This window comes from Scyliorhinus torazame, chromosome 10 (genome assembly GCF_047496885.1).
Source record: "Scyliorhinus torazame isolate Kashiwa2021f chromosome 10, sScyTor2.1, whole genome shotgun sequence".
NCBI classification, from domain to species: Eukaryota; Metazoa; Chordata; class Chondrichthyes; order Carcharhiniformes; family Scyliorhinidae; genus Scyliorhinus; species Scyliorhinus torazame.
The window spans coordinates 26,962,052-26,985,973 of record NC_092716.1 but is presented as its reverse complement, the minus strand read 5'-3'; the positions used below and the strand labels follow the sequence as shown (position 1 = coordinate 26,985,973).

At 48.6% G+C, this 23,922-nt stretch overlaps 1 protein-coding gene across 2 annotated transcripts in view; it reads left to right on the top strand.

Annotated features, from left to right (window-relative positions):
- The first annotated feature begins 1,415 nt into the window (after positions 1-1,415).
- The window catches only part of LOC140430420 (hepatocyte nuclear factor 4-beta-like), a 122,811-nt gene continuing 100,304 nt past the window's right edge, over positions 1,416-23,922 (top strand). Inside the window, exon 1 of one of the 2 annotated variants that reach the window (XM_072517892.1) lies at positions 1,416-1,740. In XM_072517892.1, coding sequence (XP_072373993.1) covers positions 1,626-1,740 — 115 coding nt within the window. In that variant the 5' untranslated portion in view covers positions 1,416-1,625. Of the gene's footprint in view, positions 1,755-23,922 lie in introns of both variants that reach the window. The other variant, XM_072517893.1, reaches the window with a different exon arrangement.

Here is a 23,922-nt window from a genome sequence, read left to right as displayed (position 1 = left end):
TGAGCAGGCCAGAAGCTGGGAATTCTGCAGTTTGTGACACACCTCCTGACTCCACAAACCCTTTCCACCATTTACAAGATGTGGAGATGCCGGCGTTGGACTGGGCTGGGCACAGTAAGATGTCTGACAACACCAGGTTAAAGTCCAACAGGTTTGTTTGGAATCACTAGCTTTCGGAGCACAGCTCCTTCAACAGGAGCTGAGAAACGTGCTGCGCTCCGAAAGCTAGTGATTCCAAACAAGCCTGTTGGACTTTAACCTGGTGTTGTAAGACTTCTTACTGTGCCCACCATTTACAAGGCACAAGCCCGGAGTGTGATGGAATACTCCTCACTTGCCTGGATGAGTGTGGCTCCAACAACATGCAAGAAGTTTGACACAATCCAGGACGAAACTGCCCTCTTTATTGGCACCACCATAAAAAACGACTCCTTCTGCCACTGGCACACAGCGGCAGCAGTGAGTATCACCCACAAGATGCACTGCAACAACTTTCCAAGCCTCCTTTAAAAGCACCTTCTAACCCTACAACCTCCACCACCACTGGAAGAACAAGTCCAGCAGATGCAAAGAAACACCACCACCTAAAATCTCTCTGGATGACAGTGGATTGACCGCTCAGTGTACACCCCAGCAGATTTTGCATTCCAGTGGCCCTTCAGGTCTACAACTGCTTGAAGTCATCTATCCTGGTCATCCAAAATGTCCTTAATGAGAAAATCAGTAGCTTTCCTCCTCTCAAGCTGTAGCTATTGGAGATGCACGTCATATAATCACTAAGATGGGGAAATGAGCACCCAATTTAGGTATGAAAGACTTGCTAAAATACATTTTTTAATTGCTGGAGATTAAATGGAGTTGTTTTATAAATTTGTTAGCTGACATGCTGACCTGTACTTCACTCAAATCAGTCCTTTGAACCCTAACACTTGCTGTGCAGGAAATCCCACTCTGCCGTTATTTTATCACTTCAAGGGACTATGTCGTGGAGGCACACACGCACTATGTTGTGGAGGCTGGTTTAGCACACTGGGCTAAATCGCTGGCTTTTAAAGCAGACCAAAGCAGGCCAGCAGCACGGTTCAATTCCTGTACCAGGTGCCAGAATGTGGCGACTAGGGGCTTTTCACAGTAACTTCATTTGAAGCCTACTTGTGACAATAAGCAATTTTCATTTCATTTCATTTCTAATTGTGTGCTGGCACTTCAATATATGTGTGTTCTACTCAACTGACTTATGCCATAATGTTACTGGTTGTTTCGGAATAAATTGCATGGGTGGCTCCACAAAAACCAATAAGGTATTACACCTTTTTATGTTGTGTACACAGTAGCACAGATAAGCGGATTGCACGAAAACAGGGATGTTGGGTATCTCGATATATTCAAGGCCTTATCAGTGTCATATGCTCGTATTATGAGAAAGACAGTATTGGGAGTGCCAGGACAGAACTTGGGTTCAGCTTCCTGAACCTCAATGTTCAACCTCAGCATGTGAGAATTTTTTTAGGGGGTGTGTTCTGCGGTTGGTGAGAAGGAGGCAGGCGGAAGGAACGCTTGCCGTTCCCTCCGTAACATTTGAAGCTGTGACGGCCGGTTTAATACTTAGTGGCCAGCTCATAATAATGAAGCTTTGTGAACCCATGATGGACATGAATATGCCCGATTACACCGAAACACTGGACTCATCCTATACCATGCTGGAGTTTGATAGCCTGAGAGTAATGCCACCAAATAACGGTGAGTTTTGATGGGTAAGTGCATTTGGCTGTTTAACGCAAGGGTTTTGATGTGTTTAAGGTTGAATGTTAACCAGAGTTCTGCTGCCTTAAAATAAGCCACACAGTATTCGGAAAACAATGCAAACTATCGGTCACAAAATCAAATTCCGACTGGAAACACAGCAACAAAATAAAAAAGGGAATGATGACACACTGAGAATTTCAATTTTACCACACAATTAGCAAATTTAAACTTCATGATTCTGTGAGACAATTTACATCGAGCATATGAAACATCTTTCATTGTGAGCACTAAAATAATAACTAATATCGCTGTTAAACCTTCAGCTGTCATCGAGTTGTCAGAAGGTTTACACTTGTGTCGGTCTATTTATTCTGGGATAACAGAAAACAATGTGGTAAAGAAGATTGTATCAAAACACATGTTTACCAAAATTATGTTTGATTTCTGTATTTCCCTTTCAAGTATAGCAAGGGAAAGTTAAAGCATCTTGAACAAAGTATTAAATTTATAGGAATTTGCAGCCTAGCTTTAAAGGCTAATGGTATCTGGGTCACGAGAAGACTATTTGACTTGTGGTTAAAGTTTAACCAGGTTTTAGCCGCAGTATCTGTGTTGAAACTAGATCGTTAGATGTATCATTTCATATTCTAACATATTCTAACATCATTACCATGACTATGAAATTGTAAAGGAACATTTATCACAAAACTGTTTTTTTCCTGCACAACCTATTATAATGCCTCTCCTCAAAAAAATCGACCCCTGACCCCTTCCTACACTTACCTCTCCAAAATCCTGAACAATGTTGTCATCTCTCAAATCTGTGCCCATCTATCCCGGAACTCCAAGTCTGAATCCCTTCAATCCGGTTTCTGCCCTGCTGCAGTTTCCAAAATGGCTCTTATCAAAGTCACAGATGACTGAGGCACATGTACACAATCCCTCCTCGTCCTCCTCGACTTTCTAACATCATTAACACAGTTGATCACTCCATCCTCCTCCAATACCTTTCCCCGGTTGTTCAGCTGGATGGGACTGCATTCACTTGATTCCACTCTTAGCTATCTAATCGTAGCAGAATCACTTATGATGGTTTCTCTTTCCACTCCCCCAAATGGTGCCACTGGCACCCACCAAGGCTCCTCTCCTATTTGTTACCCACATGCCACCCTTTGGCGGTGCCATCCAGAAATATAATGCCAGTTTTGACATGTACACTGAAGACACCCTGTTCTTAGGAAAAGGGAACATGAGAAGGCCATTCAGCCCCTCAAGCCTGCTTCCTCATTCAACTAGATCATGGCTGTCCTTCTACCTCAACGACGTTATCCCACACTATCTCCTTGTACCATTATATCTCTAATTTTGTTATGGACAGGAGGGGGATTCATTTAAACTGTTCTGATTTCTCTTCTCGCTACCGATCAGTAAACAGGAAGGTGTTTTTGATTTTTGATTTCCCCCTTTATGCGCGGTGGTCTATTTTCCCCAACCCTTCAGTTTGGAATGGTCTGATTCTCTATGAATAACCCCACAGTAAACTTGAGATAAGGTAAAATAAGGGGATCGGCTTGTTTTCCACACACACAAAATGAGAAAATGAGGGTTTTGCAATGTCCAAACTACAAGTGTTTCGCAATGTCCTCCCTTTTTGCGCTCGTACAATAAAAAAGGATAAGGGAAAGAAAGCGATATAGGGCAAGAGAACTATAAAAATAAGAGTTGCGGTTTCACATGTGTCCAGAGTCCAAAATCAACAGTCCAATGGCGTATTGCTTCAGAGGTTAGTAGGCTAAAACTGTTGTAGGGTAATCCGTCTTCCCAGAGACAAGAACTTCCATTATGAAAGAAAGCAGGCAAAAATGAATTAGTCTTATCGGCACTGATACAGGCGTTCCGATGTTCCAGTGGTGCATGATGTAGATGAGGGCCAGGCCATTTACCTGGTCGGGCCCTTTTCTGCGGCCTACTGCTGGATGGTAAAATAGCACACTGCCTGGGTTCAGTTCCAAAGGGCAATATTACAGGTTCGAGCAGCTTGGGGAGGTCATGTAACTTACCTCCCACTTCTCCTCCTGGGTTTTGGAAAAAGGATGTATTTTGTCATATTTTGTATAATCTTAAAAAGTTTCATAGCGGAGGCAGGGTCCTTTTTGCCGCTTGTAGGCATGCCGTCTCAGTTAGTCAGAGCTCTGCCTTAGAAATGTAGAGGGTGTTGGTGCATTTCTTTGGAATTTGATTTTCTACAGTCACAGGGGCGTTAACGCATCTTTAAGGATAACAAGATCCCTTTGATTGCCACTCCTTGGAGGTTCTGGTCCAAATTTGTATTTGGTCCCTATGGCAAACTCCATTCCAAGCCATCGTCTGCCTCCCTGATTTCTCACCCTTGCACTGTGGCACAACCACGGTGTTATATATGACCCTGAGATGAGATTCTGACCACATACCTAGGTTGTCACTAAAACCACCATTTTTCACCACCAGAACATTGCCCAACTCCACCACTGTCTCTGCTCACCTGCTGCTGAAACCCTCACTCTTCCTTGAGGCTCAACCAATTCAACACTCGCCGTTTCTGAAATCTCTTCCAACTACTTAGCCCTCTAAGGTGTCTGGGCTCTTGAGCACCTCTGCATTCTCCAGCATTGGAGGCTGTGCCTTCAGCTCCCGGGGCCCAAAGCTCTGGAACTTCCTCCCTAAACCTCTCTGCCTTTGAGCCTCTCTTTCCTCTTTTGAAATTCCTTAAAACCTATCGATTAAGCCAAGCTACTGCTGTTTAATGTTTTTATGTGGCCTGGAGATGTATTTTGTCTTCTAACGCTCCTGCTAAGTGCTTTGGGACATTCTGTTGCATACGGGGCAGAGTCTAAAAATAATTGCTGTTGTTGTTGATTGTTCCGTTGTGTTCTATTTTCAACTAGATTGCAAAAATTTGACTTAAATGGCTTTTATTTTCATGTCATTTGGTGCTAAATTTTATTCCAAACTGAACTTTAATATGACACATGTTTAACTGGGACAAGTAAACCTGACAAGCTCTTTGAATTAATCTTCTTGTCTGTGCCAAAGCTCAACTCGATATGTAACTGCACCTCTGATCATTGCCATCCTCATAAAGGACCCTTGTGTAAAGTGTACCATAAAATCCATGCAATCAAATTGCTCAATTCTTTATACACGTTTGTATTCCATAGAATTTACAGTGCAGAAGGAGGCCATTCGGCCCATCGAGTCTGCACCGGCTCTTGGAAAGAGCACCCTATCCGAGGTCCACACCTCTACCCCATCCCCATAACCCAGTAACCCCACCCAACACTAATGGCAATTTTGGTCTGATTTATAGACTATTTATGGAACATTTAGAGGCTTTTTTAAAAGGTACTGCTTTCTATTTGAGGAAAGACAAATCATCTGACACCAATTGTAAATACAATGGGTTATGTTGGATTATTAACTAGACTTACCTGGTCATAAATATGACACAATTCAACGTGGACACGCCATTGGCAGTGGTGATACCATGCATTGGCCCATGCATGGCCTCTGGAGACTAATGTGCCCTCTAAAATGTGCGGGTGTGTGGTTGCAGTGTACTGCGCACAGCACAGTGCAATGAACAGGTGGTGCACCGCAAGGAAAATTCAGAGGGGGCGGGGGGGGGGGGGGGGGGGGGGGGGAGTATTGTCTGAAGAATGAGATAACTTTGCCTTCGGGCCTCATTTTTATTCTACCAGTTAGCAGCAGGGACAAATTGGGTACCTACTGGATTGGGTGTCCACGGTGTGGAAAGGACAACCAATCAACCAGCTGTTACATTTGAGCCAGTCAGGAGATTGAGTCTGGGGGGGGGGGCTGTTTATTACACTGTACTGCGTGATATATTCCAGGTTACTTTGTGGCCACAGACCCACACAACTTGCACCAATGTGTGGAATCATTACAACCAATGGGGTGCCCGCTTTGATTTGCATGATATTTATGACCAGGGATATCTTGTTAACAATCCAATGTATCCCATTGATGATTGAGGGACGCTCATTGTATAATCATCCTTCGTATTTACAATTGATGGCAAATGATTTGATTTTTCTCAATTTCTGGTGAATCTTCAATTCCTGGAGACTGCAGGCCAATTCTGAAGGGTTGACGTTCCTGGTTTGGGACATTTTATGTGTGGTCTGCAGCAGTCTCTCTAAAACTTGCTAGTTCGATCATTTAACGAGACAAAAACATACTTTCTTTATACAGGTTTCTGCAACATAACGTAGAACATGCAGTGCAGAAGGAGGCCATTCGGCCCATTGAGTCTGCACTGACCCACTTAAGCCCTCACTTCCATCCTATCCCCATAACCCAATAACCCCTCCTAACCCTTTTTTGGTCGCTCAGGGCAATTTATCATGGCCAATCCCCCTAAGCTGCACGTCTTTAGACCGTGGGAGAAAACCGGAGCACCCGGAGGAAACCCACGCAGACACGGGGAGAACGTGCAGTCGCTTCACAGACAGTGACCCAGCGGGGAATCGAACCTGGGACCCTGGCGCTGTGAAGCCACAGTGCTATCCACTCGTGCGACCGTGCTGCCCTGGTTGTAAACATATATTCCACAATATTTCAAGGGGGACATTAATGAAGGTGAAATCCAGTTCAAGTTCTTTCCATAGAGCACGTGGCACTCTGAGGTGCCTCGATACAATTCCAATTACACAGGATATTTACAATACACATTTCATGTCAAAGATACCTTTCGAATGGTTTTACGTAGTTTTCTTCCCTTCAGTTTACACAGGTGAATTTAGACTGTCCTTTCCCCCACTAAGCCTTTGCTGCAGCTGCTTTAACATATTCCTCAGCATATAGTCCTGGACCTTGAATATGCCAATTTGCAGTGCTCTGTTGTGGACAACTCTTGGCAGGCAAAGAACACTTGAAAATTACACTAATGGGAGAGATGGATTGAGCTGGCTTCCAAAAAACAGGAAATGGTTCCCATCCCCCAGTGTAAAGGCTGCAGTAACTGGTATGGGATTTCCAACAACCACTGCCTTTATTTTAATAAAGTGGAAAGAGCAGATTAAATGAAAAAGCCATGGACTGCCTTCTCCGCGGTCTCAAATAGGAAGGTAGAACATCCTCTGGTCTGCCTTTTCTCTTTAAATCACCTGGTGCCACATCCTCACTGATAATATCCAATTTCCCAGGTGGAAATGGTGTTTTGGAGTCAGAAAACAGGTGATGTATGGGGTAAAATGTCTGAGGTTGGGCCAGACGAGCAACGATCAGAATCTTGAAATTTGGGACTTCAGTCTGGTCTTGTTTTCGATGTCCTCATGATCATCTTCATGGGGCATGAGAAAGAATTTTGTTCCCTCCTGCCTCTCCTCCACAGTACATCTTCCTCATGCTATGTTTCCCATTGTTGTAATGGATCTGCAAAAGAGGGTTGAAATGGAGAGTGGTTGAGGGTAATTCCCATTGGAGTAAGGAGGCAGAGGAGGGTTGGAAAGATTTTGGCTGTTTGTTGCTTCACACTTGGTGACTCTGACCCCCACGCACATCTACTAACTTGCTGCCTGCGCTAGTCTCACCAATCTAACCATCTCCCATAGCTAACAGTGAGTCTCTCCTACCCAGGTCCATGCCCGCCCACACAAGCAGTCTCTGATTTCTGGAATGCCCCCTCCAGTCTCCGACTGGGTTTCTCCAGTAATGAAATTAAGGCAATTAGATGTGGGCTTGTGTTTGAGAGTTGTTCCAAACAGGCATCAGACAGCTGATGTAATAGAGGTGCTGCCATCAGCCTGTTAAAATGGCAGAAGAGATTGCAAAGTTTGGCATGCAAGTAATTGATGATAATACTTGGGGAAATGTTGATGTGTGCTGTAAGGTCTGGAATTTAGTGACACTCTTAACCACAGTACAATGTGAAGGACTACTTGTGCAACTTTTGATTTTAGAATGAACAGTTTGTTGATGCTTCTGTGGCCCCGAGTAGAAAAGGAACAAGTGATCGAATTTTTCCCAGTCTAGGGTTGAAAGAGGCAGAATTCAGAGCTGCCACCATCTACTTCTCCAAGGCCCCCGAAACATTTCTCTCAGGTTTCCAACAATGGGCTCATGGGATTTTTCCTCTCCTTTCTTGCAGTTAATCCAGGAATGTCCAATGTTTGGCTTATTGAAATTAGGTTCTCTATTTTTGCATCCTTGTAATATCATGCTCACTTCTTTTGATACCTCTGCTGGGCCCTTCACCTGAAGACCTACTTTAATAGCACCACGAAAATCCACACAAACTACCCATTGCCTGAGTCAACTCACTATGCCAATCACTATACCTTGAGCGGATTCTCCCCCAGCCTTCCAACTATTCATTCTTAGGTTTTTAAAAGCTGTGCTGCTATTTCCAAGCCAGCCAGAAAAATGGCATTGAAGCCGCGGGCACCAATGGTGGCCTTCGCTGCCAGGCGCCTCCCCCACGGAACCCCCCCCAGTGCCTGGGGACTGCCAGGGTACTGCCCAATCGTGAAAATTTCACCCCTGGGAAAGGCACTCACCTGAGCTCATCCAGCAGGTCTGCCCGCCAGGTGCATTCCATGTGAGACCATTGTAATTCATGTTGGCGTGCCCTCACGCTGACATAAATGGTTTATCTAATATGGGGGGGGGGGTGATCAGGCATGGAGGCCTGATAAGAGACACAATGGTTAGCACTGCTGCCTCACAAATCTAGGTTCCCGGGTTCAATTTCGGCCTCGAGTGACTGTCTGTGTGGAGTCTGCACGTTCTCCCCGTGTCTGCAGAGGGTTGGAAAGATTTTGGCTGTTTGGGTTTCCTCCGGGTGCTCCGGTTTCCTCCCACAGTCCAAGGGTGTGCAGGTTAGGTAGGTTGGCCATGCTAAATTGCCCCTTAGTGTCCAGAAGGTTGGGTGGAGTTACTGGGTTAGGGGGCTAGGGTGGAGGCGTGACTTAAGTAGGGTGCTCTTTCCAACTTCCGGTGGCGGCCAGGATGAAGTAGGTCGCAGGTCCGATCGCTCCCGCTGGTGATGGGCTAACGGACCTTTTTCGTCCGGATTTTTTGGGACTTTGCAACCTGAATGGATGGAGGAAGCAACAGGGAAGAGGTTTCCCCCCCCCCCCCCCCCTGGGCTATGGACGGCTGGACCAGAAGTGGTTGAATGAAGCGGCTAGGATCGAAGTGGGAGCAGCGAGGACAGCAGACCGGGCGGCAAAGCATGGCGGACGGCAGGGACCAGAGAGCGGAGGCTTTGCCGAATTGAAAAGAGACACGCTGGACCCGATGAGAGCGGTGATGGACCGAATGGTCGAGATACAGGCGGTCCAGGAGCAGGCAATCAAGGAGGTTGAGTCGAAGCTTTCCAGCCAGGAAGACTTGATAACGGTGCTGGAGCACGAGTTGGAGGAACTGAACGCCCGCCAAAAGAGGATGCAGGAGCATGTTGAGGAGCTATTAAACAGAGCCAGAAGACAGAACCTAAGGATCGTTGGCCTTCCCGAAGGCAGCGAGGGATCGGACGCGGGTGCATACACGTCGGGTATGCTGGAGGCATTGATGGGGCCGGGGGCCTTCCCTCAACCCCTGGAGCTGGATGGGACGCACAGAGCCCCCACAAGGAAACCCAAGGCGGGCGACCGACCGTGGGCCCTGGTGGTTCACTTCCACCAGCTTTCAGACAAGGGACGTGTAGGCCAAGACGGTGGGCCGAGACGGAGCGGAGCAGCAGGTGGGAGAACTGGGAGGTGCGCATATACCAGGACCTGGGAGCGGAGCTGTCAAAGAGGCGTGCGGTGTTCATCGAGGTAAAGGCGGCCCTCTTTAAAAAGGAGGTGAGGTTTGGAATGCTGTATCCTGCGAAGCTTTGGGTAACGTTCGAAGAACATCACTACTACTTAGAGTCGCCAGATCAGGTTTGGACTTTTATTGAAGAGAAGAAACTGGACTTGAACTGAAGGACACTTAATTTCCAGTGTTGTACAGTGGCAGCGGTTTGTTAATCTAATTTGTCCTGATTGATGCACTATCAATTACGACAAGAGTAGAGAAGGCAAAGAGACGTTCATGGGGGGTTTCATTGGTCGCCGTGCACAGGAGCGACCGAATGGAGTGAAGTGCGTCGGGGAGGACCTCCTGCCAGCGGGAGGCCGGGAGATTTCTGGACCGTAGGGCCAGCTGGACGGCCTTCCAGACAGTCCCATTTTCCCGCTCCACCTGCCCGTCTCCCCAGGGGTCGTAGCTGGTCGTCCTGCTCGAGGCAATGCCCTTTTTGAGCAGGTACGGGCGCAGCTCATCGCTCATAAATGAGGATCCCCGGTCGCTGTGGACGTAGGCGGGGAAACCGAACAGAGCGAAGATGGTGTTGAGGGCTTTGATGACGGTGACAGACGTCATATCGGGCATGGGATGGCGAAGGGGCATCTGGAATATTCGTCGACCACATTGAGAAAATACGTGTTGCGGTCGGTGGAGGGGAGGGTCCCTTTGAGGTCCACGCTGAGGCGTTCAAAGGGGCGGGAGGCCTTCACCAGGCGCACACGGTTACACTCAGCACAGACCTGGCAGTCTCTGGTGACAGCCCTGACTTCCTCGATGGAGTAGGGCAGATTGCGGGCCTTAATGAAGTTATAAAAGTGGGTGACCCCTGGGTGACAGAGATCGTCGTGCAGGGTCCGGAGTCGGTCCACTTGTGCGCTGGCACATGTACCTCGGGACAGGGCATCGAGGGGGCTCGTTGAGCTTGCCGGGGCGACACAAAATCTCGTAATTAAAGGTGGAGAGCTCGATCCTCCACCTCAAGATCTTATCATTTTTGATCTTACCCCGCTGTGTGTTGTTAAACATGAAGGCAACCGACTGTTGGTCTGTGAGGGGAGTGAATCTCCTGTCGGCCAGGTAATGCCTCCAGTGCCACAAAGCTTCAGCGATAGCTTGGGCCTCCTTTTCGATGGAGGAGTGCCGAATTTCGGAGGCATGGAGGGTGCGGGAAAAGAATGCCATGGGCCTGCCTGCCTGGCTGACGGTGGCGGCCAGAGCGATGTCTGATGCATCGCTCTCGACTTGGAAGGGGAGCGTCTCGTCGATTGCATGCATCGCGGCCTTGGCGATGTCAGCCTTGATACGGTTGAAGGCCTGGTGAGTCTCGGCCGTCAGTGGGAAACCGGTGGAGTGGATGAGTGGGCGGGCCTTGTCCGCTTAGTTAGGGAGCCACTGGGCATAGTACGTACTGGACCCCAGTCATCGTTTGAGGGCCTTGGGGCAGTGGGGAAGGGGGAGATCCACGAGGGGGCGCATGCGATCAGGGTCGGGCTCTAGAACTCCGTTCTGAACCACATAGCCAAGGATGGCTAATCAGTTCGTGCGGAACACATACTTCTCCTTGGTGTAGGTTAGGTTGAGGTGTTTGGTGGTGTGGAGAAATTTGGAAAGGTTAGCGTTGTGGTCCTGCTGGTCGTGGCCGCAGATGGTGACATTATCCAGGTACGGGAAAGTGGCCCGCAGTCCGTACCGGTCAACCATTCGGTCCATCTCCCATTGGAAGACCGAGACCCCATCAGTGACGCTGAAGGGAACCTGAAGGAAATGGTAAAGCTGGCCGTTCACTTCAAACGCAGTGTATGGGCGGTCCGCCTTGCGATTGGGCAGATGGTGGTAGGCAGATTTCAGGTCCACTGTAGAGAAGACCCGGTACTGTGCAATCTGATTGACCATACCAGATATGCGTGGGAGGGGGTACGCGTCGAGCTGCGTGTACTGATTGATGGTCTGACTGTAGTCAACGACCATCCTGTTTTTCTCCCCGGTTTTCACCACTACCACTTGGGCTCTCCAGGGGCTGTTGCTGGCCTCGATGATACCTTCCCGCAGCAGCCGCTGGACCTCAGACCTGATGAAGGTCCTGTCCTGGGCGCTGTACCATCGGCTCCTGGTGGCGATGGGTTTGCAATCCGGGTGAGGTTTGCAAACAGACCTTAAGGGTCGTGAGGCCGCAAACAGTAAGGGGTGGTAGAGGCCCACCAAATTTCGGGGTTAGGCTCTGGAGGTTGCACTGGAAGTCCAGGCCGAGTAGCAAGGCAGCGCAGAGGTTGGGGAGGATGTAGAGCCGGAAGCCGCTGAACTCTACGCCCTTGATGGTGAGGGTGGTGATGCAGTACCCCCGGATCGCCACGGAGGCCAGGGAAATTCTTTGGTTAATCGGGTGTACCGCGAGGGAGCAGCACCTTACCGCATTGGGGTGGATGAAGCGCTCAGTGCTCCCGGAGTCCAGAAGGCAGGATATCTCATGCCCGTCAACCTTCACCTTTGTCGAGGCGGTCGCGAGGTTGTGCGGTCGGGACTGGTCGATCGTGACAGAGGCGCGACGCGGCTGGTCGTCGGCGGTTGCTGGCGATGATCGGCTCGATGAGGTGCCCGACGGGCAGGGGTCCTGAGGTGGGGAAGCTGGCGGTGCCCACGGGCCGCACGTGTCCTGAGGCAGGCAAGATGGCTCCGCCCATTGGTTGTGAGGCAAGCAAGATGGCGGCGCCCACGGGCCGCACGTGTTGTGAGGGGACTAAGATGGTGGTGCCCACTGGCCGCACGTGGTCTGAGGCGAGGAAGATGGCGGCGCCCACTGGCCACACGCAGGGGGGTGAAGGGACAATAGCGGCGATTGAGTGGGCCTGGCACACAGCAGCGAAATATCCTTTCTTGCCGCAGGCCTTGCAGAGCGCGCTCCGCGCAGGGCAGCGCTGCCGGGGGTGTTTTGGCTGTCCGCAGAAGTAGCACTTGGGTCCCCCGGGGTTGGTTGGCTGCCGCGCGGCGCAGGCGTGGGGTTGGCTGGGGGCGGTCGCTGATGGGGTCCACGATTGAGTGGCCGCTGGCGGGGACCAGGATGCGCAGGAGGGGTGGGCCGTGCGGTCGGGGGCATACGCCTGTACGTTGCGTGAGGCGACTGTGAGCGAGAGCGCTAGTTCCTTGGTCGCCGCGAGGTCAAACGTAGCCCCTTCCAAGAGGCGCTGGCGGATGTAGGCCGACCCTATGCCCGTAATGAACGCGTCTCTCATTAGCAGGTTAGAATGTTCACCGGCCGAAACGGCCTGGCAGTCACAGTCTCTCACCAGGGCGAGCAGGGCACGCCAGAAATCTTCCACAGACTCACCGGGAAGTTGGTGCCACGTGGACAGGAGGTGCCTGGTGTAGATCTTGTTGGTCTGCTGAGCGTAGTTCTCCTTCAGTAGCGCCATGGCCTCTGCGTAGGTAGGCGCGTCCTGGATGAGGGGAAAGACATCGGAGCTCAGCCGCGTGTACAGAATCTGGAGCTTCTATGCTTCTGGGATTGGGTCTGTCGTAGATCCGATGTATGCTTCAAAGCAAGCTACCCAATGTGCGAAGTCCTTTTTGGTATTGTCTGCTTGAGGATGCAGCTGCAAGCGATCCGGCTTGATGTGGAGATCCATCTTTGTAAAATCTCTGTTTAATAAATTGATGCACTATCAATTACGACGAGACGAGAGTAGAGAGTAATCGAGGCTTTATTACACAGAGATGTGTGGCCTCCTACAGCTGCTGCCGAAATGGCTGCAGTTTGGAGAGCACACACATTTATACTCCGCCTACTGGGCGGAGCCAGCAGGCAGGGATCTACCCCCGTACCTGTAGTACAGGGGCCTTACCGTAATACCCTCATATGCAGTGCAGTATATACAATATAATACAACAGTGGTGACCACCAGACTGATCAGGTTTGGACTTTTATTAAGAGAAGAAACTGGACTTGAACTAAAGGACTTTTGGCTTCCAGAGATGTAATGTGGCGGTGGTTTGTTAATTTAATCTGTACTGTACTGCTCCATTCAAGAAGTCTTGGCAGAGAATATGGACTGGAGGGACGGCTGGAACGCGCATTGTTTCGGGAGTTTGCATTGGGGGGGGGGGGGGTCTGCAAGAGGGGCCCTGCAGTCAGTATCTTTCGGCGGGAGAGTGGGGCCTCTGTTATGGGGGACTGGCTCTGGGCTGGTTAAGGGCTATGTAAATGTCCTTTAGAGAGTAGCTGTTTACTCACTAAGGAATGCAATCAGGTTAATGGGTCTTTTCTGTGTGTGGGGGGGAGGGCCCGAGTGGTCGGGTGGTAGTCAGACAAGCGGCAAGGGTAGGGGTCAGCGAGGCTAGCGTAGGTCAGGGGGCACTAGGGAGCGTAGGAGGAGGGGCGAGCTAGGACCAAACAGATGGCTGACCTGGGAGTTCAGGCTTTTGGGGCTGGGGAAGCCTGGGGGAAGGGGGGGGGGGCTGCTGTGAGAGAGGGTAGGGGAGGCACAAGTGGGCCAGTGGTGGGGACCAGGGGTACCCCGGAGGGGGAAGTCGCTTGTCAACTTTCAGGGAGAAGTCTAGGATACTGGCAGGACGGTGTAGACCCGAGCGGCCTCCTTCTGTACTGTAAATTCTATGACTCTAGACCATAAGACTATAAGATATAGGAGCAGAGTTAGGCCATTCGGCCCATCAAGTCTGCTCCACCATTCGATCATGGCTGATACGTTCCTCATCCCCATTCTGCTGCCTTCACCCCATAACCCCTGATCCCCTTATTTAGCAAGAAATCCCCTTATTAATCAAAAAAAACAGATTTGTGCTGAGGTGCTGTTACCTACAGAACTACAGGCCAAGAGCTGGAATTAGCCAGAATTGTTCTTTCCTTGAACATAGGAACTAGGAGCAGGGGCCTGCTCCATCATTCAATTCGATCATGGCTGATCTCATCGTGGCCTCAACTCCACCATCCTGCTCGTTCTCCGTAATCCTTCAATCCATTACTAATGAAAAATCTGTCTCACTCCTCCTTAAATTTACTCATGGTCCCAGCATCCACTGCATTCTGGGGTAGCGAATTCCATAAATTCATGACCTTTTGGGAGAAGTAGTTCCTCCTCATCTCTGTTGTAAATTTGCTACGCCTTATCCTGAGAATATGACCTCTCTTTGCAGAATGCCCCACACGTGAGGAAGAGCATCCGCTTTATACATACCTTTTATCATGGAGTCATTGAGGCATAGAGGTTTACAGCATGGAAACAGGCCCTTCGCCCCAGCTTGTCTGTGCCGCCCAGATTTTACCACTAAGCTAGTCCCAATTGCCTGCATTTGGCCCATATTCCATCTTACCTCAATTTGATCTCATTCTTCTAAACTGTTCAATTTATCTTCATTAGACAAATCCCTCATCTCTGGAATAAATCTAATGAACCTCCTCTGAACTGCCTCCAATGCCACTACACCTTTCCTCAAGTAAGGGGACCTAAACTGTGCACAATACTCCAGGTGCAGTCTCACCAATGCCTTGTACCGTTGCAACACTTCCTTACCTTTATACTCTAATCCTTTAGCTATAAATGCCAACCTTCCATTTGCTTTCTTTATTATCTGCTGTACCTGCATGCTCGTTTTCTGCGACTCATGCACAAGGACACCCAGATCCCTCTGCACCGGAGCACCCCGAAGTCTCTCCCCATTGAGATAATAAGTTGCCCTTCCATATTTCTGACCAAAACGGATGGCCTCACACTTATCCATATTAAACCCCACCTGCCACATTTTGGTCCACTCTCTTAACCTGTCTATATCCATTTGCATGGTTTGTACTTCCTCATTGCAACTTACTGTCCCACCTTTTTTAGTGCCATCTGCAAATTTGGCTATAAAACCTTCTTTCCCTGTCTACAAGTCGTTAATAGAAATTATAAATAGTTTGGGCCCAAGGAGCGAAACTTGTGGCACCCCACTAGTTACATCTTGCCATCCAGAAAAGTCCCATTTATCCCGACTCTCTGTCTTATGTCCGTCAGCCAGTTTTCTATCCAAGCTAGTAAATTACCCCAAACCCCTTGAGGTCTAACCTTGTGAATTAACCTTCTGTGTGGTGCCCTATTAAATGCCTTCTGGAAGTCCAGATAGACTACATCTACAGGATCCCCATTATCCACTTGGATTGTTACATTGGGGCTGGTTTAGCACAGTGGGCTAAGACAGCTGGCTTGTAAGGCAGAACAAGACCAGCAGCGTGGGTTCAATTCCCATACTGGCCTCCCCGAACAGGCGCCGGAATGTGGCAACTCGGGGCTTTTCACAGTAACTTCATTGAAGCCTACTTGTGACAATAAGTGATTATTATTATTACATCTTCGAAGAACTCTAGCAAATTATTCAAACGTGATTTGCCCTTCATAAAACCATGCTGACTCTGATGGATAGCCTTTTGACTTTCCAAATGTCCTTACGTTATCATTCATCCACTGGAACCTTTCTCGTGTCCAGGGAACTTTGAAATATTATAACCACTATCTCCTCTGCCATTTCCTGGGATATAGGCCATCAGGTCCAGGGGACTTGTCTGTCTTCAATCCCAATGTTTTGTTGAATAATGTATTCCTACTGATGCTGATTCCACCCTTTCTATTACCTCTGAATTGCCTGTTCCTATAGGGATGGTACGCGTGTCCTCAACCATGAAAACTGAGGCATCTCTGCCATTTCTGTGTTCCCCACTATTTACTTTTCAGTTTGATCTTCCAAGGGACCAACATTCACTTTAGTAACTTTCTTCCCTTTGATGTACTTTTTTTTTTCAAAAATATTTTTATTCTCCTCCTTTTTCACATTTTCTCCCGCATTTGCACCCATCAACAATAAACAATAATCAGCAACAGATATGTCAATCCCCATAACAGTAATAACGCTCCCATCCTCCCACCAACCCCCAAACATCAGCCCGCATGTTTACATAAACAAATGACAAAAAGAAATCAGGGATTACCCATAGTCACTCTTAATATACACAGCCCCCCTCCCCTAGCTTTGGACAGGACCAAAACATATGAACGTGATTAGCGGGGGCCACCCCGCAATGCTCACACACATCCTCTACTCCTTCAAAAAATCGGCTCATTCTCGCCCTCGTGAGGTGCGCTCTATATACCACCTTCAGCTGTATCAGTCCCAACCTCGTTCATGAGGTGGAGGCATTCACTCTCCGGAGCACCTCACACCAGACCCTCTCCTCTATAACCTCTCCCAGCTCTTCCTCCCACTTTGCTTTGATCCCTTCCAGTGGTGCCTTATCCTCTTCCAAAATAGCTCCGTACACCGCTGACACTGCCCCCTTCTCCAGTCCCCTTGTCGTCAGCACCTCCTCCAGCAATGTGGAGGCCGGTTCCTCTAGGAAGCTCTGTATCTCCTTCCTGGCAAAATCCCGAACCTGCATGTACCTAAACACTTCTCCCTGCTCCAGCCCATACTTCGCTTCCAGCTCCCTCAATCCTGCAAACCGACCCCGAAGAAACAAATCTTTTAGCGTCTTAATCCCCCTCTCTTCCCATTTCCGAAAACTTCCATCCCACCTCCCTGGCTCAAATCTGTGGTTCCTCCGAATCGGCATTTCCCTTGACCCTGCCCCCAACCCGAAGTGTTGGTGAAACTGCCTCCAGATTTTCAATGAAGCTATTATTACCGGACTCCCTGAGTATTTCCCCGGAGCTATCGGGAGCGGCGCTGTTGCTAGTGCTTTCAGCCCCGACCCCCTGTCCAAACTCTCCTCCATTCTGACCCACTGGGAATCAACCCCTCTGACCCAGCTCCGCACCTTCTCCACATTCGCCGCCCAGTAGTAGTACAACAGGTTCGGGAGACCCAAACCCCCTAGAGTAGCAGCACCTTTCTCACTCTGGCCACCTTCCCTCCCCATATGAACGAGGTAATCCTTCCCTCAATCTCCCTGAAAAAAAGACTTTGGCAGGAAAATCGATAGGCATTGAAAAATAAACACAAATCGCGGCAACACATTCATTTTAACCACCTGTACCCGACCCGCCAGTGACAGAGGAAGGCCATCCCACCTTGCCAGATCGGCTTTCACTCTCCCCACCAAACTAGTGATGTTGTACCTGCGAAGCCTCCCCCACTCCCGGGCAACCTGCACCCCCAGATACCTAAAGTGAGCCCCTGCCCTACGGAATGGCAGCCCCCCCACCCCTGCCTCCACCCCCGGCCGAGACACCACAAAATACTCACTCTTGTCCAGGTTCAACTTGTACCACGAGAAAGACCCAAATATCCGCAGTAGCTCCAATATTCCTCCTATCGACGCACTCGGCTCCGACACATACAGCAGCAAGTCATCGGCATAGAAGGACACCCTATGCTCTATTCCCCCCCCCCCCCCCCGCACTATTCCTTTCCATACCCCCAAACTTCTCAATGCAATGGCCAACGGCTCAATCACAAGTACACACAGCAGGGGGGACATAGGACATACCTGTCTCGTCCCACGGTGGAGAGAAAAGTATCTCGAACTGATATTGTTTGTGCGGACACTCGCCTTCGGCTCCTTATATAATAGCTTTACCCAGTTCACAAATCTTGGTCCAATCCCAAACCGCTCCGGCACTGCCATCAGGTACCCCCATTCTACCCGATCAAAGACCTTCTCGGCGTCCAATGCCACAACCACTTCTGTTTCCTTCTCTTCCGCCGGTGCCATAACCACGTTCAAAACCCTCCTAATGTTCGAAAACAGCTGCCTCACTTTCACAAACCCAGTCTGATCCTCCCCTATCACCTTCGGGAGGCAGTCCTCCAGCCTATCCGCCAGTACCTTCGCCAACACTTTTGCGTCCACATTCAGAAGTGATATGGGCCGATACGACCCACACTCCGTCGGATCCTTATCTTTTTTTAGCAACAGTGAAATCGATGCCTGCCCCAAGGTTTGTGGCAACACCCCCTTCCCTATCACCTCTTCAAACATCCCCACCATCAGGGGTGCCAACCTATCCTTGAATTTTTTATAATATTCCACCGGAAACCCATCCGGCCCTGTCACCTTCCCCGACTGCATCCTCCCAATCGCATCCTTTATCTCCTGCTCCACTATTGCTCCTTCTAATGTAGCCCTGTCCCCCTCCCCTAGCCTCGGGTATTCCAACCCGTCTAGAAATTCCTGCATCTCACGGTCTCCCCGGGGTGGCTCTGACTTGTACAACCTCTCATAAAACTCCTCAAAAACCTTGCTAATCAGCACTGGAGCCACCACCACCTTCCCTGCCCTATCCCTCACCTGAAGAATTTCCCTTGCCGCTGCCTCCCTCGGAGCTGACCTGCTAACATATGCCCCTTTGATGTACTTATAGAAGCTTTTGCTATCCTTTCTGATATTTTGCACTAGCTTTCTTTCGTAATTTACCTTAGTTCTTTTTATTACTTTTCTAGTAACCCTTTGTTTCTGTTTGAAAGTTTCCCAATCTTCCAGCCTGACACTGGTTTTTTGCAACATGGTATACCTAATGTTTTGTCTTTATATTGTCGTTAACCTCCTTGCTTAGCCATGGATATTTTTCATTCCGCTTACCATCTTTCTTCCTCACTGGAATATATTTTGCTGTGAGGAATTGAGTATCTTGTTAAACAACTGCCACTGCTCATCAACTGTTCTCCCTTTAAGCCTTCCTGCCCACTCTACTCGGGCCCAATCTGTCTTCTTGCCTTTGTAAATGCTAGTGTGGGACTCCACTCCATAATGAGATTCAAATCTATTGTATTGGGGTTCCCGATGTTGAGCGTTGGGATTTCCATTACGTCGCTGGTGGGAGTGGGGCCAATCGCCAGCGAGACTTCCCGTCAACGTAAAATGCGATTTGGGCCTCGGGTCAGATTTTCCACTCCTGTCACCGATCCCACCCGAGCAGAACAAGAGTGGAAAATCTCGGCTGAATGTGCAGTCTGAAAGGTCAAATTTAGACTTTAAAAGCAGATAATAAACATTTTAAGAAGCAGATTCAGGATCTAATGAGTTAATTGAAAGAGTCTAAGGAACAGTCAGTGATTGAGGAAGAAAGGTTCCAAGGTGAACTCATGCCACCATGAAGTATTTGAACTTGTACCAAGGTTCTGTAAGTTACTCCGATGCAAAGACAACTTGTTTGATCAGAGCAGTTGCCAAGTTGAGAAAACTATTAATATGCTTGGATAATCATTAGAAAATAAGAGAGTAAACAAATATTTGAATGAAATTGTGAAAGAAATGCGGGTCAATTTTCCAAGCATCAGAGCAAAGAAGAACAAACCCGTACAGATTCTATAAACTAAAAATTGGCGTGAATAAAGAGGACAACTCCCTTGATGCAAGTTTTATCTAATGTTGATCAATAATGAAACCGCTTGGTTATGGGGGAAGTGAGTGAGGAAGATAATTGTGAGGCTGGTTGTCAATCAGAATTCAGGATTCTCTTAAGGTTGACGTGCAGGTTCAGTTGGCAGTTAGGAAGGCAAATGCAATGTTTGCATTTATGTTGAGAGGACTAGAATACAAGACTAGGGATGTACTGTTGAAGCTGTGTAAGGCTCTGGTCAGACCCCATTTGGAATATTATGAGCAGTTTTGGGCCCCGCATCTAAGGAAGGATGTGCTGGCCTCGAAGAGGGTCCAGAGGAGGTTCACAAGAGAGATCCCCGGAATGAGAAGCTTATCATATGAAGAGCGGTTGAACACTCTGGGTCTGTACTCAATGGAGTGAAAGATGGGGGATGGATCTCATTGAAACTTACAGGATACTGCAAGGTCTAGATAGCGTGAATGCGGAGAGGATGTTTCCACTAGTAGAAAAACCTAGAACCTGAGGCCACAGCCGCAGACTGAAGGGACGATCCTTTAAAACTGAGATGAGGAGGAATTCCTTCAGCAAGAGGGTGGTGAATCTGTGGAACTCATTGCCGGAGAAGGTCGTGGAGGCCAAGTCACTGATTGTCTTTAAGACAGAGATAGATAGGTTCTTGATTAATAAGGGGATCAAGGGTTATGGGGAGAAGGCAGGAGAATGGTAATGAGAAACATATCAGACGTGATTGAATGGCGGAGCAGACCGGATGGGCCGAATGGCCTAATTCTGCTCCTGTGTCTTATGGTCATATACACGGTTCTGAAGGGCAATGTGCGATGGGAAATAGTTATTGTCTTTGCCAACAGCACATGAATGAGTTAACAAAAAATGTAAACAAATATGCAGCAACACAAAAGCAAAATACTGTGTATGTTGTAAATCTGAAATTTTGCATTGGAAATGCTCAGCACGGTTGGCAACTTCTGTGGAAAATGAAATAGAGTTAGATTTCAGGTCTTTGACCTTTCATCAGAAAACAAATACGTGGCAGTTTTATCAACAAGATACTTCGTTTTCAGACACAATCATGCGCTGTCTGCAGGCATCCCAGTTGTTACATCAGTCATCTATTGCTCAACAATATATCAACAACATACTCAGGCCTGTAGTAAGCCCAAGGTTTGCAGTATCCCATTTAATTACTCAATGTCTCATTACAGCAATACAGAAAAGGAGTTTTGGAGGTGTTGAGGGACAGGAATAAAAAACAGAAGAGTGGAAAGTGGAATGGGGATGATCGATCGGCTTGTTAATTGCTTGACCTGAAAATTCTCAAGGGGAAAATCCTCTCCTTCATGCACCGAGCATTGGGAGAAGCATTGGGAAAGGCTGGATAAGGCTCTGGTCAGACCACATTTGGAGTATTGTGAGCAGTTTTAGGCCTTGCATCCAAGGAATGGTATGCTGGCCTTCGAAAGGGCCCAGAAGGGGTTCATAAGAATGATCCCCAGAGGAGCAGTTGAGCACTCTGGGTCTGTACTCATTGGAGTTTAGAAGGATGAGGGGGGATCTTATTGAAACTTAGAGGATGCTGAGAGGCCTGGATAGAGTGGATGTGGAGAGGATATTTCCACTTGTAGGAAAAACTAGAACCCGAGGCCACAGCCTCAGACTGAAGGGATGATCCTTTAAAACAGAGATGAGAAGGAATTTCTTCAGCCAGAGGGTGGTGAATCTGTGAAAATCTTTGCCGCAGAAGGCTGTGGAGGCCAAATTACTGAGTGTCTTTAGGACAGAGATAGGTAGGTTCAAATTAATAAGGGGATCAGAGATGTTAGGGAGAAAGCAGGAGATTGGGGATGAGATACATATCAGCCATGATTGAATGGCGGAGCAGACTCCATGGGCCGAGTGACCTAATTTTGCTCCTATGGCTTATGGTCTATCTAAATCCAGTCCTGTTCAAAAACTCTTAATTCAGGCTGCAATTATGTGTGGAGATGATGGTGTAGTGGTAATAACACTTGGCTAATAATCCAGACACTCAGACTCTTGATCTGGGAGAAAATTTGTATAAACCCCCCGCCGTTGGGAAACCTGCAGAGGCAGGACTGGAATATTCCCACAGGCAAGATCGGCCGAAGAATTCTGGCCAGAGGATTCTCAGGGGGCTTGTTAGGCTAGATGCTGAGAGTCCAGGACCAGAGGGTATAATCTCAGAGTAAGGATTTGTCTGTTTAAGACAGAGATGAGGAGGAATTTCTTCACTCAAATGGTGGTGAATCTGTAGAATTCTATATTGCAGAAGGCTGTAGAGGTTGGACCTTTAAGTATGTTCAAGGCTGAGATGGGCAGATTTCTAATCAGTAAGGGAGTCAAGGGTTATGAGGATTGATGTGTTATGTGAGTTGGTTCAATGTTGACTGCAACTGGATGCAGTGAAACTAGAAACAGGCTTCCGACACAGGAGATGGTCCAACACTGTTTTATTGAACTTGCTGATTGCTGTACATAGTCTGCTGTGGGTTGACATTCTATTAATCTAACTGATAACCTCCTATTGGCTTGACCAGACTAGCTCTCTACCACATGAAGATGATGCTCACTGGCTTGTGCACTCTAATTATCTCAGTAGCTGTGTCCTGTGAGGGAGGGAGAGTCTTAATGCCCTGTGGGCTTTATAGTGGTGGTGTCCTGTCTGGTGATTGGTTGTTCTGTGTCGTGTGTGTTCATTGGTTGCCGTGTGTGTCAATCACTGCCTGTCTGCATCTCATTATATGCATGAGTGGATATTATGACATCTCCCCTTTTTAAAATAAATTTTGGAATGTGGCGGTATACACATGCATGACTATGTACAAGTGGTGAATGAATGAACATATGTACATGGGAAGGTGTCTATCGTGCAGATACAGAGCAAACTGAACAAAATTTACAAGATTTAAGTCTATAGATTCAGTCTTTGTGGCGGGCAACGAATTCTTGTTGATCGCCTCAGAGGTGGAGGGGGGGACGCCGGCACCTGGACAGGCGGGATTGCTGCCATTTCGGTGGCCTCATGGAGAGGCGGGATCGCTACCAGATCGGTGGCCATGTGGGGCGTGATGTCCTGAGGCGGCATGATGACATGTGGAGAAGTGCGGTCAGGTGGTGGGCAGGGAACTTTGCGCAGCGCCCTCCTGTTGCGCCGTAGAATGGAGCCATCAGCCAGTTGAACAATGAAGGACCTGGGGGCAGCCTGCCTGACGACAGCAGCTGGGGCTGACCAACCTCCCACAGGCAACTGGACGCGAACAACATCTTCTGGAGCCAGCGCAGGCAGATCTGTGGCATGAGTATCACACGTGACCTTCTGCTGGTCCCTGGATCGCTGCATTTTCTGCAGCACCATGAGGTGGTCAAGGTATGGAACATGGATGGCTGGAACAGTCGTCCTCAGGTTGCGGTTCATGAGCAGCTGCGCCGGAGACAAACCAGTCGACAGAGGGGTTGCCCTGTATGCCAACAGCGCCAGGTTGAAATCCGAGACAGAGTCTGCAGCCTTGCACAGCAACCACTTGACAATATGGACCCCTTTTTCGGCCTTCCCGTTTGATTGCGGGTAACGGGGACTGGATGTGGTATGCCTGAAGTGGTAGGATCATGCAAAGTCGGACCACTCTTGGCTGTAGAAACATGGACCGTTGTCACTCATTACTGTGAGTGGTATCCCATGCCTGGCAAACGTCTCTTTGCAGGCTTTGATGACTGACTTGGATGTGAGGTCTGACAGTTTCACCACTTCAGGGTAGCTGGAGAAGTAGTCGACCAAGAGCACGTAATCACGCCCATTTGCGTGAAAGTGGTCTATCCCCACCTTGGACCACAGAGAAGTCATGATCTCGTGCTGTTGCAGTGTTTCCTTGGGCTGAGCTGGTTGAAATTTCTGGCAGGTTGTGCAGTTGAGATCCGTGTTGGCAACGTCCTGGCTGATGCCAGGCCAGTAAACTGCCTGCAGAGCTCTGCGTCGACATTTCTCGACCCCAAGGTGACCCTC